The sequence below is a fragment of the Silurus aristotelis genome (assembly GCF_946808225.1).
Source record: "Silurus aristotelis genome assembly, chromosome: 6".
Taxonomy (NCBI): domain Eukaryota; kingdom Metazoa; phylum Chordata; class Actinopteri; order Siluriformes; family Siluridae; genus Silurus; species Silurus aristotelis.
Window position 1 is genome coordinate 29,205,097 of NC_139579.1, and position 15,264 is coordinate 29,220,360.

The following is a 15,264-nucleotide window of genomic DNA, read 5'->3' on the forward strand; positions in this document are numbered from 1 at the left end:
AGTCTCTAGACCTAAACCCAATAGAGAATCTTTGGAGGGAGCTCAAACTCCGTGTTTCTCAGCGACAGGCCAGAAACCTGACTGATCTAGAGAAGATCTGTGTGGAGGAGTGGGTCAAAATCCCTCCTGCAGTGTGTGCAAACCTGGTGAAAAACTACAGGAAACAGGTTTGACCTCTGTAATTGCAAACAAAGGCTACTGTACCAAATATTAACATTGACTTTCTCATGTGTTCAAATACTTATTTGCAACTGTATCATACAAATAAATAGTTAAAAAATTGTGATTTCTGGATTATTTTATTTTTTTAGATTATGTCTCTCACAGTGGACATGCACCTACGATGACAATTTCAGACCCCTCCATGATTTCTAAGTGGGAAAACTTGCAAAATAGCAGGGTGTTCAAATACTTATTTTCCTCACTGTATATATATATATATATATATATATATATATATATATATATATATATATATATATATATATATATATATATATATATATTAGTATATAAGATTTGATTTATTTATTTATTTAATAAAAGTTTTCCAATGTGGAATTATTCCCAGGCCCCCCACTCACATGGTCAGTGTAAACTAGTAATTATAAAGACTTTATAAAGAATTTTCGCGCAGCGACTTAAACGCATTTTTTTTCTTTCTATTTACACTCCTGTCTGCTATCAAGAGGATCCCCACGCCTGGAAAAATCTTTTGTGTGTCTGTTTCAGTAACCCAGGTTTATACTGAGGTGTAAATTGGCATGCAGGTCAAAGCAAACTGAAACATGATGTGTTTGTGATGTTCTTCAGGATGGGGCCTGTCGCGCATGATGGTGTGGCGCGGCTTTGCCGTCACTCTCGGCTGGAACACGTTCTTCCTCATGCTGGCTACCATCATCCTCAAGCTGAGAACATGAGGGATGTAAAGTACTTGAAGGTGCTTCAGATTATGGAGAGAGACATCAGGTGACACAAAGGCTTCATGATGAAGACCAGGCCTCTGGTCTAATGATCACATGGTTTTTGCGGGGTCTTACAAAGTAAAAAAATAAATCTAAATCTTAAAAAGTCTTAAATTCGCAGTTCTGGGTCCTAATAATTTTAAACAGATCTCAATTTTCTGATGTCTATGTATCGCTACCTCCTAATGCTCATTGAAATGCATTCATAGCCATTTGGAATGGGTTTGTTTGTTAGTTAATGTGGTGTTGTAGTTCTTCCTTTCGTTAGGCCAAATATTATTTGCTGTATTACAACTACAAATGAGACCAACATGCAACAGCCAATCAGTTTTCTATTTCTGGTGCATCTCCCTTATGAATTGTACCACAGATCTAAAACGGATTTTATATTTATGCTGTGGGAAATTGCAAGTTCAGCGATACTTAGCTTGAAAAAATTTTTATTTAGGGCTCGTTAAAGGCCAATTGCTAACAGTGTATTTGCGTGTTTTTGATGTCGTGGTATGTCTTAAATTTCATTCTTAATAGTCTTTTTTTCAAGGTCTTAAAAAGTCTTACATTTGACTTTGTGAAACCTGCAGAAACCCTGTAATGATCACCTGGGACTGCTGTGCAAAATTCACTTTTACCCTGAAGTGGTCATCCTTTTTTTTTTGTGGGGTTTTTTGTAAGAACCAGAACCAGTCACCTCAGGGAAAGAAGGGGTTCTGTTTTTATATAAATAGCATTGTATTTGCTTTTATGTGATATGGGAACTTTCCTGAACTTGGAAAAACTCAAGAGCAAGATTTCTGTTTGTGTCAATCGGTTTATTCGCAGATGTAGAGTTATAGTGTTATATAATTAACCCTTCAACCTCTGTTCAACCTCTCAGATACTTTTTTTTTTTTTACTTCACACTAAGGTTACCTGTCAATCAAACTCAGTCCCTAAGATCCAGCTATTAATATTTGCTTATGAAAGAATAAGAGTAGAAATACAGTACAGACCAGAAGTTTGGACACACCTTCTCATTCAAAGAGTTTTCTTTATTTTCATGACTATGAAAATTGTAGATTCACACCGAAGGCATCAAAACTATGAATTAACACATGTGGAATTATATATGGAATTATATACATAACAAAAAAGTGTGAAACAACTGAAAAATGTCATATTCTAGGTTCTTCAAAGTAGCCACCTTTTGCTTTGATTACTGCTTTGCACACTCTTGGCATTCTCTTGCTGAGCTTCAAGAGGTAGTCACCTGAAATGGTCTTCCAACAGTCTTGAAGGAGTTTCCCGAGAGATGCTTGGCACTTGTTGGCCCTTTTGCCTTCACTCTGCGGTCCAGCTCACCCCTTAACCATCTCGATTGGGTTCAGGTCCGGTGACTGTGGAGGCCAGGTCATCTGGCACAGCACCCCATCACTCTCCTTCTTGGTCAAATAGCCCTTGATGCCTTCAGTGTGACTCTACAATTTTCATAGTCATGAAAATAAAAAAAACTCTTTGAATGAGAAGGTGTGTCCAAACTTTTGGTCTGTACTGTATATCCAAGCACAGGTTTCAGGATTGATTTTAAAGACTTTTCATTGCACCATGTTTTCTACTTAGAGTCATGTTTTGGTCTAGAGGGGACTGAGATCTCAAACAAAATGGTGTCTCATACAAAAACCTCACATCTTAAATTTATGTGACGTGATCCCTGGGGTCCGATAGGTTGCCATTGAGACCAAAGTTCTATCAAATTTTTTAATCTTAGACCAATATGACGTTTGTTTCAAAGGCACTATTAAGAGGACAGCAAATACAAACATAGTAGTGTCAAAAGCGAATCATAAGATAGACATGCTAAAGGATTGAAATATCATTAGTATTCATGCAAATATGTTCCTGTTTATTACATGAGCCTATTTTGTTCACAAGTCTGGATCATTTGATTGATGAACTAGGATCTGACACGTTATTGGTTAATCTGTTATAGAAATCAGACTAGATTGTACGGAAAAAGTAATAAAATACAATCGCTAATATTCTGTAGCTATCAACACTGTCTTTGTATATTTGTAAATCAAAGATGCTCTGCATTGAAGTGGGACTGTTGGCTACCATAAACAAGGGTCTGCAAATTCACTGAATTTACCAGTGGTTTAGTAAAACAGTCAACTAATCCCGCCCACTATAGATGATTGACAGATAAAACAGAAAATAAAAACAGCTAATAATGGACTGAAAAGAAATTAACTCCATACGAGTATTTATTCATGGCGGATTTAATTTTTAAAAGACGAACATTAACGTATTTTATTAGCTGTATGTAATTTTCCGAATTAAAAAATATTAAAATGTGCATTGCTGTCTCTTAGTGCACCTCCTCATGCTGGCCAAAGGAGGCGCAGTTTATCGACATGAAGAAACTCTCGGCCATCCCTTTCACTCATGTACGGGACACTATTTTTTGTCGCATTTGTGTGTGTTTTAATAATCTTGATCGTGTCACGTGTTGTACAGTGTTTGGCAAGGGACTGTGTGCACGTTTACGTTATTGTTGTGACCGAACCTGCAATTATTGTGAGCTGTGAAAGCAATGCATGAGTCTTGAAAAGAATTTGGCAGGGCTACAAGCACAAATATAGCAGCCATGTGCCGGCTACACCAACTACAACCGATACTGTGGCATTTTACTTGTGATGAAAAATATACGGAGATGTAGAGATAGATTCATGAAGATATATTTGAGGTAAATCGCTAGCTATTTTGGTGAACACTGTTAAATGCTATGAAGGTTTTATAAAGTTGTTTATACAAGTCTTGGTGTGTGTGGAGTCTTTTCCTATGGGTTTTGTTTCATACTATGACTTTATTTTTACATATACACAGTACTGAACATAGTCTTTCTTTACATTTTATGTTCTCATTTTTTTTTTTTTTTAATGTAAACTACATAGAATCCAATGTATTCCTTCTAGCATTAAACGACATAATGTTTTAACAAATCAAAAAATATTTTTTACATTTTTGCACGCCACTTTCAACAATGTGCTTTTAGCCAACTGTCCCGAAACAGCTTTAATATATAGATTACAATTATACATTTCTGTGTTGTGAATTTTCCAAAAATTAGGAATCGCTTACTATAAAACGGTTGGAACCAGAGATTCTAGAAACCAAAGGCAAATTATTAGAAAAATACGAAAATATAGAAAATAAGATGTAAAAACACTCTAACAGGCACGGGAAAATTTTTTTTATTTTAAACTGTTTAATTGGATTTTCCAGAATTTACACTTATTTGGCCACTATAGCTAATTTTTGCTAAAATTTTGTCTGGAAATTCTGCAACAAATTTTTGTCAAGTAGAGGATTGCTATAAAAATTTTATGAATACGCATTTTTTGATTAATTGCAGTGTTTGGGTTTATTAATGTCCTAGGTAAGGTATAAAAATTAAAGAAAAGTATTGTTTTGCCTCAGGACAGAAACATGGAATGCTGGATAAATAAAATAAAACATATTTTCTATTCAGAACAAACCGAAAAAGGGGTCTAATCCCTGGTTAGGATTAAAATCTGCATGATGGCAGATCACATAATCATGGAAGTTTAATTTAATTTAAACTCCATCATCTGTAACATGTATATTTCAGTTCTTCTTCAAGAGCCACTTACTGAAAATAGTGTAGTTTTTGCTCTCTCCGGAGTCGAGCGCATTTCGTGAGACTGCAACACATCCTACTTGCTATCTCATGGCAACATGGAGTGGGAGTGATGATCTAGGGGTTAGATCATCATACACAAACTCTGTATCTTGACTGATTTAGACGTACAGTATAACGATGTAAATGGGGCCAGTGATAAGGAGTTGAAAGAAAATGAAAGACAGAGGTGGAAGATCAAACGGAGATTAAAGAACAAAAACATGAAAGCCCAATAAAAAGCAGGTTAGCCGCAAAGAGCCGTTTCGTATGTGAGAACATGTTGACCCTCTTGGGAAGTAGTTTTGGCGGCTGCACGTGCGTATGTGGAACATTTTTTTCTTGGTCTCTTCGTAGGCGTTTTTTTTTTTTTTTTTTCTGCTGGCCTAAGGATTCGTTTTGAGATTTTTTTGATAATGTTAATGTAGGAGCATGGCCCTAGTCCAAGATCTGGGGCAACGTTTACATTAATCATGTTTGACATTTACCCAAATCATCCTCAAATGCTGAGTAAGCACCGTACGTTTCTTTCTGTGTGGCTCGTGATAATCTTACCTTTCACCTGAGATCATCTGAAAGGAAACACTTCTGCATTCACTTTTTTATCTCTTTTCTCAGATAAATATAATATAATATATTAATATAATATAATATAATCAGAAAAACTGTTGGCCCACATCACAGAATTCATCCTCCCAGATTGAAGTGAGTGTTGTATAAGTAAAGAAACAGACAAAACTAGACTTAATATCAACATTTAAGCTAATCAGCCATATTACTGAAGATCTACCACTCTTGAGAGTTTGATTCCATGCTAAAAATGGCGGTTATATGAACAGCAGTGGATTGTGAATACATAGGCTATCACACTTTATAATAAAGTCAAGTTTATTTCTATAGCGCTTTTCACAACAGACATTGTCTCAAAGCAGCTTTACAGAATTAAACAGTTAAGTTGAACGATGTGTGTTTATCCCTGATGAGCAGCCATGGCGACTGTGGAAGGGAAAAACTCCCTTAGATGTTATGAGAAAGAAACCTTGAGAGGAACCAGACTCAAAAGGGGAACCCATCCTCATTTGGGTGACATCAAGAGTGTGATAATAAATCTTTAAACAATACAGAACACTGGAGAGTGAGAACTAACATGAGCACTGGAATGTAAGATCATGAGTAATACACTAGATGGATAAAAAAAAATGATAGCCACCTGACCTAAAATTTGGAAATCCAATTCCACATTTAGTCCCAATTTGCTGTCTCCTATTTTAAATGATGGGAAAATGTAATGCTACCATATCCAAAGGCTTCCTTAACAATTGTAGGCCTTTAATTTAGTGGTAACAGTTTGGGGAAGAACCACAAATATGGTTGAAAATGTTGTGTCCCAATACTTTCTGTCCATATTGTGTTGTGTTCTTCCAATTGTTGCTATTAAACAAGCCTTTGATTTGTTTTACATTTGGTGTCGTAAAAATGCAGTGAACTTTCCTGTTTGGCGCTCGATATCCAGTGATATTCAAAGAGTGAGGAAGAAGTGTAATTTCTGCCTTCACTAATGGACATTTTGAAGCATTGTTGGAGTTCCCATTTTTGAAGTTAAAGGGGACAGTGAACATGCTGCCCAGGATTATACGACATTTATAATGGTGAGCAAAGCTGTGGAAAACTTGCTTATATCTGTCAGTGTTTTTTTTTTTCATTCAAAACTCAAAAGAGGACATTAGTTGTCCTGGAAATGTAAAATGTTTAAAATCTTGAGTAAATGAGCACTTAGGATGGGATGCCACTTTATTTGCTTTACCCTGTGTTTTTATAGGATCTATATTTATATTTATAGGAACATTAAACATCTGACTGGTGGAGGAATGAGGAAATTGGCTAAACAATCTCTAAACATAGGTCCCGAACTCGCTAGATCCCTAGATCTATCCAAACAAGCCTCCATGAGCAAGCCTTTCCAAGAACAAATCATCATGTAGAAGATCTCGACTAGGTAAGGTGTTCTTTAACTGCATTGAGAAGTTAAATTCTTAGAACTAAACAATCAAATGTGGTAGATCACCAAGAACGAGACCAGGGAGAACATAATTTCAAGACCAACAATTAGTTTTTTAAAGAATGGGCGCTTGACAGAACACCAACTTCATCATCTAGCATCGCGGTATCCAGCGGTGGACAGTAACAAAGTAAATGTAATTCTTTACTGCATTTAAGTAGCTTTTTCACGTATATGTACTTTAATGAAGTATTTCCATTTGGGGAGACTTTTACTTTAACTTCACTACATTTCAAAGTCAAACATTTTACATTACATTTTGTGAAATCAGTCGTTCCTTTTTTATTTATTAAGGGAGAAAAACTTGTCACCTGCACAGCAAGCCATCAATCAGGGTACATTTTGGTATTTACTTAGCAATAACATACAGTTCAGTGTCAGGGTGGCTCCAGTGGGGGAGTGGTGGCTCCAGTGGTTAAGGCGCTGGATTACTGATCGGAAGGTCGGGGATTCAAGCCCCGGTATTGCCAAGCTGCCACTCTTGGGCCCTTGAGCAAGGCCCTTAACCCTCTGTGTGCTCCAAGGGCGCCGTATCATTGCCGACCCTGTGCTCTGACCCCAGCTTCCAAGCAAGCTGGGATATGCAAAGAACAACATTTCACTGTGCTGTAATGTATATGTGACAAATAAAGGCTATTCTATTCTATAAATGAGAGGCCTTATTTGCGCAATTATTTTATAAATACTGTAGTAGAAATGATGGTTTGGGTTCCTGATCATTTTAATAGATATCAATCAGTGTTTGACTCATTAATATCGTTATATTGATAGATTAATGTGCTAAGAGTAGCATTAGAGTCTTAAACTGAGTTGATTAAGCAAAGAGACTTGGACAAAAATGATAATAGGAACATTATAGACATCATAGTACTTGTATTCAAGTGAAAGTACTGAAGTCATATTTTACCTAGTGTACCTCTACTTTAACTCAAGTACATGGTTTGTGTACTTTGTCCACCACTTGGGATGTCCAATCTAATTCTCAAACAGCTAATGTGGGTGCGGGGATTTGTAATTGAAATTAGGCAGAAGCCACACCTGATTCTGTTTAATTAGCAGATCTTGGCTTTCTGTAGACTGTCAGGTGTGTCTCCTTCTCGGTTCGAATTAAAACTTGCACTCAAATTCAGCCCATCTTTCCTCTGCATATCTATTTAAGTGAGACTCCACCAGGAACAAGGTGAGTACAAAACCCTTGGGTTAAATGTGATCAACAGAAGCGAAAGCTGACAGCAGTTCAGAATTATATCTCTAACTGTGTGTAAATAAACTCAACAGGTCTATAAATAGCTGTTCAGTTCCTCACCCTGAGTAGGAGTCGCTTTAGCAGCAAGGAGAGACGGCATGGTGATATGAGAGAGAAAGAGAGAGAGTCGTTGAATATAGTCGGTCTGAAACCGTTGGAGTTGATTAGACTCTAAAATATTTGTCATGTGTGCATTAATTAAAAACTTGGGACGTATTCAAGAAGTACTACTGATGAGGTTTGTGATCTTGAACCCTCATGCACCTGTGTAAAGGAAAACCCTTATGGAATGTGGCCACTCATTTTTTTCAAGGCTTCCAAGTTTGAGATATTACAAGCGGTGAGTAAACATATTAGTGTACATAGTAACTGTTGCCACAGCAGCCCCGACAACAGTGTGAACTCTTAACCATGAGATTCGATTACTCTCTCTCGCGCGCGTGCTCGCACACCAGTCTCCCCCCTGCCCTTTCTCTTTTCCGCGTTACTCTCTCATGCTGACCTCTGCTCGACCTCTCGGCTCGGTGTTCACGCACAGCTGTTGCTATGTTTCCCATTTAATCGCATCCTGAAATGATCTCTCGGCTAGAACTAATGCTCTCAGGAGCACTGAGAGGAGGAAACGCAGAGTGGTCATTATAGCAAGGAGGGAGAGGTTTAAAAGAGCTTCAACCTCTTATTTAAAACTTTATTGCTCTTTATGGGTTGTTTTCAAATGTTTGAAACATTAAAGAAATATTGGAATATAAAAATGTGACGTTATCAGTAAAGATCATAGAACATGGTACTGAAGTTTCTGGAGACCGTGCCAGGCATTGAATGGTATGATAATGTGGGAAAAACATTCATCCTGTGTTAATCATATCAGTGTGTGTGGAGGGCATGGGTTCATAACTTGGTATGGCCCACATTTCCTCACAAAGAAATGGAATATCTCACAGTCTTGAGCTTGAGAAAGCCTGTTGCAGCTTTTACAACACATATTATAACATAACATAATAAAATATATAAGATCAAATGTCTCGTATTAATTCCTAGGGTTGACAATTTTGGTTTAGATTTAGGTTTAGATACAATAAAGATTACCTCTATAGATGATCTTTGAAAGATTAGAAAGTTAAACGTGTGTGTGTGTGTGTGTGTGTGTGTGTGTGTGTGTGTGTGTGTGTGTGTGTGTGTGTGTGTGTGTGTGCTATATATAAGGCTGTTATAAATGTATTAGAGAGGTGTTGGTGCTGTTGCTGTAGTAGCCTAAATATGGATTGCAGTCAGGTTTACACTAATTCATCATTGTCAAAGCAGTTATGTGTGTGTGTGTGTGTGTGTGTGTGTGTGTGTGTGTGTGTGTGTGTGTGTGTGTGTGTGTGTGTGTGTGTGTGTATGTGTACTTTTTATCCCAACATGTTGACATGAGAACCAATCTGAGATAGTTTATTTATTAGCGTTCCAATTTTTTTATGTGCCTATATTCAGACTGGAATATGAGAGCTATGTAATTTAGCCTGGCTCTACTCTGCTCTGCTGTTTGATTTATTGTTAGCTAGATAAAACATGAGCCAAGAACATGTGAAAAAATCCCTGATTTTTTTTTTTCTGTAATCATGCTCTCATTGTTATCCAATACTCCTGTGTCAGATTCAGTATTGACAATTCTCTTGGTTCTTTAGTTGCCAGATTTTAACAATTTGTCCACCGAATGGTTTCAGTCACGTGGGACTATAGGGGTTACTGTCACGTGGGAGTGGGTGATCTCTGGTAACCCCATGTACCAATCCAAAATTAGCTATGTTTCAAATACACACTGTACCTCCTACACGGAAAGCTACAAAGCCACGTTTCCACTCATCATTTTAAAACCTCGCATCTTGCCTACTTTTACACTTGAGTAAAAGAAAACGTCATTTCACAGATGAAACGTGTTATTTGCACCACTAGAGTAGTTTCAACAAAAGGTGGAAGAGGCGAAAAAATAGAGTTGAGATGTGTGACGTGCTAACTGATGGTGTAAGACTTGTAAAATGTTAGAAGTGTAATCTATGAGAATACCTTTTAAGTCAAGCGAAGTTCAGAAGGAGTCTAGAATGAACAAATCAGTGACTTCAATTGTTAACAGTTAACTACAATGTTTGTATTACGAATTGTCAGATTCAATTCTTGAACTCACTTCTTAAAGTCTTAAAAGTATGGATTTCTTTTTCTGCTGGCTTGAAATTTAGACTGTGTGATATTTACAATCTTTTGCGATTGTTGCATGTCAAACTGTACAACAGTCAAAAACTGACCCACACACAAAAAAAATCATTTGAAGTTTAAAGCCATCAATCCATGACACGTTCAGACCAGCCTTCTCTTGCTTATGCTAGCTAGCAGCAACAAAAACAATCTGAAGCGTTAATTTTGTAAATGACATTCCTTAATAATAAAAACCTCATACTAACACTGCTTTTACCTCCATAACTTTATAAGTTTCTCTTCTTGCTGTATTGTCCACCTGACTCGTTTCAACATTTGTTGGTGGTTGGAAGTTGTCTCGCTAATCGTGTCATCAGGTTCAGCGCTCCTACTGTTTCTTAGTATGAGGCTCGTCGTAAGAGAAGTTGCACTGCGGGAAAAAGTCTGAAAACTTCTGACACTGCCAGAATTTTAACAGAGGAAAAAAATGATAGCTGTTAATTGGCTGTTGGCGAACACGTCGAACCAGCGATCAAACACTACAGATTTTAGACAAGGATTGTAGTAATCATTTAGGCTTTAGGATGAAATTTGTCAAATCATGGTCAAAATCATACAGTGTGTGCCCGGATTCAGAGACTTCAGAGTTGTTATAAGCAGATTAGAATGATGTTACTCCGGTGGGTGACCATGTTTATGATTCACTACCTTTACAAAGGAGAGCAGTGCACCTATATTTACATTTATAGCATTCAATTTTATTATATTTTTTTCAAATTTCTAACGTTGGCAGCTTGGTGGTGCTGGGATTTGAACTCACAACCTTTCTTTAGAAGACCATTGTCTTAACTACTAAGCTACCCCTTCCCTTGAATCCCACTCATACTGTACAGCACTTACAACCTGAATGTGCTCCAAACAAAACAAAAAGATTTCTCACCTTGTTTGACACACATTATAAAGAAAGTGAGGAATGGCCAACAGAAAATTACCACTTGTCTGTCCATGTTTCAAATAAATTCAAGTTAAATGATTGCATACAATAGTGCACTAATGACTATGGCAGCACACACAACAAAACAATTATTGAATTAGACTAAATCTGTGTATATAAAACTTAAATATGTGATAGAAGAGTATCTGTGAGAGTAAAAGGGAAAGTTTATAGGACTGTGGTGAGACCTGAGATGTTGTATAGTTTAGAGACAGTGGTACTGAGTAAAAGACAGGAGGTGGAGCTGGAGGTAGCAGAGCTGAAGATGTTGAGGTTTTTGTTGGGAGTGATGAGGAGGGACAGGATTAGAAATGAGTTTATTAGAGGGATGGAGCATGTAGGACGTTTTGGAGACAAGGTAAGTGAGGCAAGATTGAGATGGTTTGGACATGTGCAGAGGAGGGACATGGGGTATATCAGTAGGAGAATGCTGAGGATGGAGCTGCCAGGAAGGAGGAAAAGAGGAAGACCAAGGAGGAGGTTTATGGATGTGGTGAGGGAAGATATGCAGGTAGTCGGGTTGAAAGAGGCAGATGTGGAGGACAGGGGTTATGGAGACGGATGATCCGCTGTGGCGACCCCTAATGGAAAAAGCCGAAAGAAGAAGAAGAAGTATATAAAACAAATAAACAATTACATAAACAATAATAACAACAATTAATAATGATAATAATAATAATACCACAATAGCTAGTATATTAATGCACTATGAAGTAAAATAGTTAGCATTACTAGCATATGTCTATCTAACTTACTTAGTATTCACATCAAACATATAAATAATAAATCTTTAATCAATTTAGCTGTGTATAGCTATTAGATAATTTTTTAATAAATATGAAGACAGTCGGAAACCTGCCAGTGTTGTAGCTTGTCGTAGCTGCTGTAACATAAGTGAGATCAGTAACTCTAGTTTTTTCAATGGACCATCAGGAAATGCTTTATTTGGAAAATGAACCTCAAATTAACTTCAGGGTGGAAACAGTAGCTCCACTTTGTGTCAGATTGCACCAAAATACTCCATCATTTATTAGTTTCCTATAACGAGGACACGACTCTACAATACTCAATTCCCTAAAGAGGTAAAAGTCATCAGCACTCACCTGAACTAGTCAAAACCTCCAAAATCTACACCTGCCCTTTATAATTACTGCTAATGGATGCTTGTTTCTATAAGAAATTTGTTATTGCTGCTACTGTCTCTCTTGTTATGTTTCCCGGTGGTCTAGCAGCTAAAGATCCTTCAGGCAAGGAACCACCACAGCTCAGATCAATGATCTGCTGTGAATATTTTCTAACAGGAGTAGCTGAAAAACAAAAAATGTTTAAAGCAGTGAAACATCAAACAGAAAACAGAGTCAACGAACGTGTCCCTACAATAATATAGAATGACAATTCCTGACCACTTGATGATTTAAAGTGAGTCAAATCAAATCAAATAAATTGTATTTGTATAGCGATTTTAACAATGGATATTGTTCCGAAGCAGCTTTACAGAGATATATAGAATACCAATGTAAAGGGTGTACCTGAGGGGTGTTTGCACCTGTCCAACATCTTCATGTTTTTGCACTTGACGTAGTGTGTCATGCTGCTGTGGTGTTCTGTGGAAACGTCTTGCACGAATGTATACAAGACAAGCTATATGGAGCCTTGACCGCTTGACTTGAGTTGAAGTGGTAAAGAAAAACTCCCTGAAATGGTATGAGGAACCCATCCTCATCTGGGTGACACCAAATGTCCATTCACATCCATTATTGTTCCATCACTGTTGAGGTTATTAACTGTTCACTGATGAAGACTCAAGTGTGAGATTTTTCGAAGTGATTGTGTGAGCGAGTCACTCGGACTTTACTACAATTCTCAAGAATTACGTTATGGGAATGTTCAGTTCCCTGGTCTTCACAATTAAACAAAAAAGACAGCTAGCTACAGTAGATAAAAACCTAACTAGAGAGTAAAATCAGTGATAACAGTGGCAGGGAAAAAAGTCCCCAAAGAACCCTTGAAGAAAACCAGAGTCAAAAGGAAACCAATCCTCAACTGGATGACACCAAATGTCCATTCATTATAGTTTTGTCATTGTTGAGGTTATCATCTGTTCACTGATGGAGACTCACATGTAAAACTGTTCATGGTGATCGTGTTCAGCCACTGCAGTGTTCTGTGGAAACTGCATCTTGTTCCAGTGTATACGAGCTAGCCTATGTAAGGGGTGTTTACACTTGTCCAACATCGTCACGTATTTGCACTTTATGTGGTGTGTTGTGTTGTATTCTGTGGAAACATCTTGCTCCAATGGTAAATTATACATTTATAAATTGGTATCTAAGTACATCCCTAAAAAGCACGCCAGTGGAGACTCTCATCCTCATTTTATGGAAAACTCAAAAGGGAACTGATCCATATCTGGGTGACACCAAATGTCCATGATTGAGGTTATCAACTTTTCACTCACTCGAGTGTAAAATTGTCCGTGGTGATTGTTCTGCGAATTTGAAAATCTTGTTCCAATGTGTACGATCTAGCCTAAATAATGACAATTCCTGACCGCTAGACTTGAGTCATGTGGACTAGTGTTCTCAAGGACTGCATTATTTGGAATGATTGGTTTTTACAATTAAGAAAACAAACAAATAAATAAATAAAAAAGACAGTTAGCTAGTTAAAAAATTAACTAGCTAGCAACGCTTGTTCACTGAACTACATCTCCCAGAATGCCCTGTCCCCCAGTGACGCTTTGTCTTCTCTGTCCCCGCCCACTACTAGACTCCACACCACCATCTGTTTATATTCAGACCTCAGGAGCTGAGACGCGGCACGAGCGTCCCGCCACTTACCATTTTTAAATCCCCTGAACCGTACGCGTGAGCGTCTTCGGGTCAGCGTGCGCGAGACCCGTCCGTTATTCCCGCAGCACATCCGGGTCTTGTCCTGCCCGTCATTCCAGCCGGACACGCTTACTGAGACTACTCGCACCTCTGTCTTTGTTAGCAGGTGGCTTTGTTAGCCAGCACACTCTGTACTCTGGGGCTTTATTCTTTATTATTTCTATTTTGTTTTTTTATTAATTTTATTTGTACTGACCCGCCGGACCTAACTGAACCGGTTCCAAGCCTTTTTTGTTGTTGTAACGAACTGAATCGTCTGGGGGGGAAAGCCCAGGGTAAGTGTTCTGCATAAACTGCTGCTTATTTATTTATTTGTGTTTGTTTTGGGGGTTATTAATGGTCATAATTATTATTTTGGTTAACAGTGACATTCCTAACAATTACAATGTAATAAGCATTTTTTTTGCTTTGTGGTAATGCTAATCATTTCTAATTCTTTGTGTGGCGTCTATATATATATATATATATATATATATATATATATATATATAATGTATGTGTGTGTGTGTGTGTGTGTATGTATATATATAATATATTATATATATACACACACATGTATGTGTGTGTATGTGTGTGTGTGTGTGTGTATATATATGTGTATATGTTTATGTATGTGTGTATGTGTATATATTTATATGTGTGTGTATATACATATATGTATATTTTATATATATATATATATGTGTGTGTGTGTGTGTGTGTATATATATATATATATGTGTATATATACACATATATATGTATAATTTTGTTTATTTGTATTATTTTATAAAAAAATTAATAAAAAAATATCAAATTTATTGCTAAGTATCATCAGTTGCATGTACAAGGAATTTGTTATAATGTGCTAGTGTTATAAAAATAATATAATAAAGTAATAATTGAAATTGAAATAAACATTTTACATTAATACCAAAGACTTCCAAAGTATGAAAGAACACGTATTGAATTATGTACTAAACCAAAACGTGTTAAGCATCCCAGAATATGTTTTATATTTTTGGATTCTTCAAAGTAGCTCCATTTTGCTTTCATGAAGTTTTGTATACGCTTGGATTTCTCTTAGTCAGTTATCTCAATAGTTTTCCAACAATCTTGAAGGAGTTGCCAGAGGTGTTGAGTGCTTGTTGGCTGCTTTTTCTTCACTCTCCAGTCCAACTTGTCCCAAACAATCTCAATTGGATTTAGACCATGTGATTGTGAAGGCCAGGTCATCTGATGTAGCACTCTATCACTCTTCTTCTTGAAGAAATAGCGATTA

The 15,264-nt window shown here is 37.0% G+C and overlaps 2 protein-coding genes across 7 annotated transcripts in view; both read left to right on the top strand.

Annotated features, from left to right (window-relative positions):
* Positions 1–1,938, top strand: part of abch1 (ATP-binding cassette, sub-family H, member 1) — a 36,787-nt gene extending 34,849 nt beyond the window's left edge. For all 4 annotated transcript variants that reach the window (XM_083544651.1, XM_083544653.1, XM_083544654.1 and 1 more), the window contains one exon: positions 814–1,938. In XM_083544651.1, coding sequence (XP_083400777.1) covers positions 814–920 — 107 coding nt within the window. In that variant the 3' untranslated portion in view covers positions 921–1,938. The remainder of the gene's footprint in view (positions 1–813) is intronic.
* An 11,916-nt stretch (positions 1,939–13,854) lies between these two features.
* The window catches only part of peli1b (pellino E3 ubiquitin protein ligase 1b), a 44,934-nt gene continuing 43,524 nt past the window's right edge, over positions 13,855–15,264 (top strand). The window contains exon 1 of one of the 3 annotated variants that reach the window (XM_083544800.1): positions 13,855–14,278. The gene's annotated coding sequence lies outside the window, so the exon portion shown is untranslated. The remainder of the gene's footprint in view (positions 14,279–15,264) is intronic. The other 2 variants (XM_083544801.1, XR_014534109.1) reach the window with 2 other exon arrangements.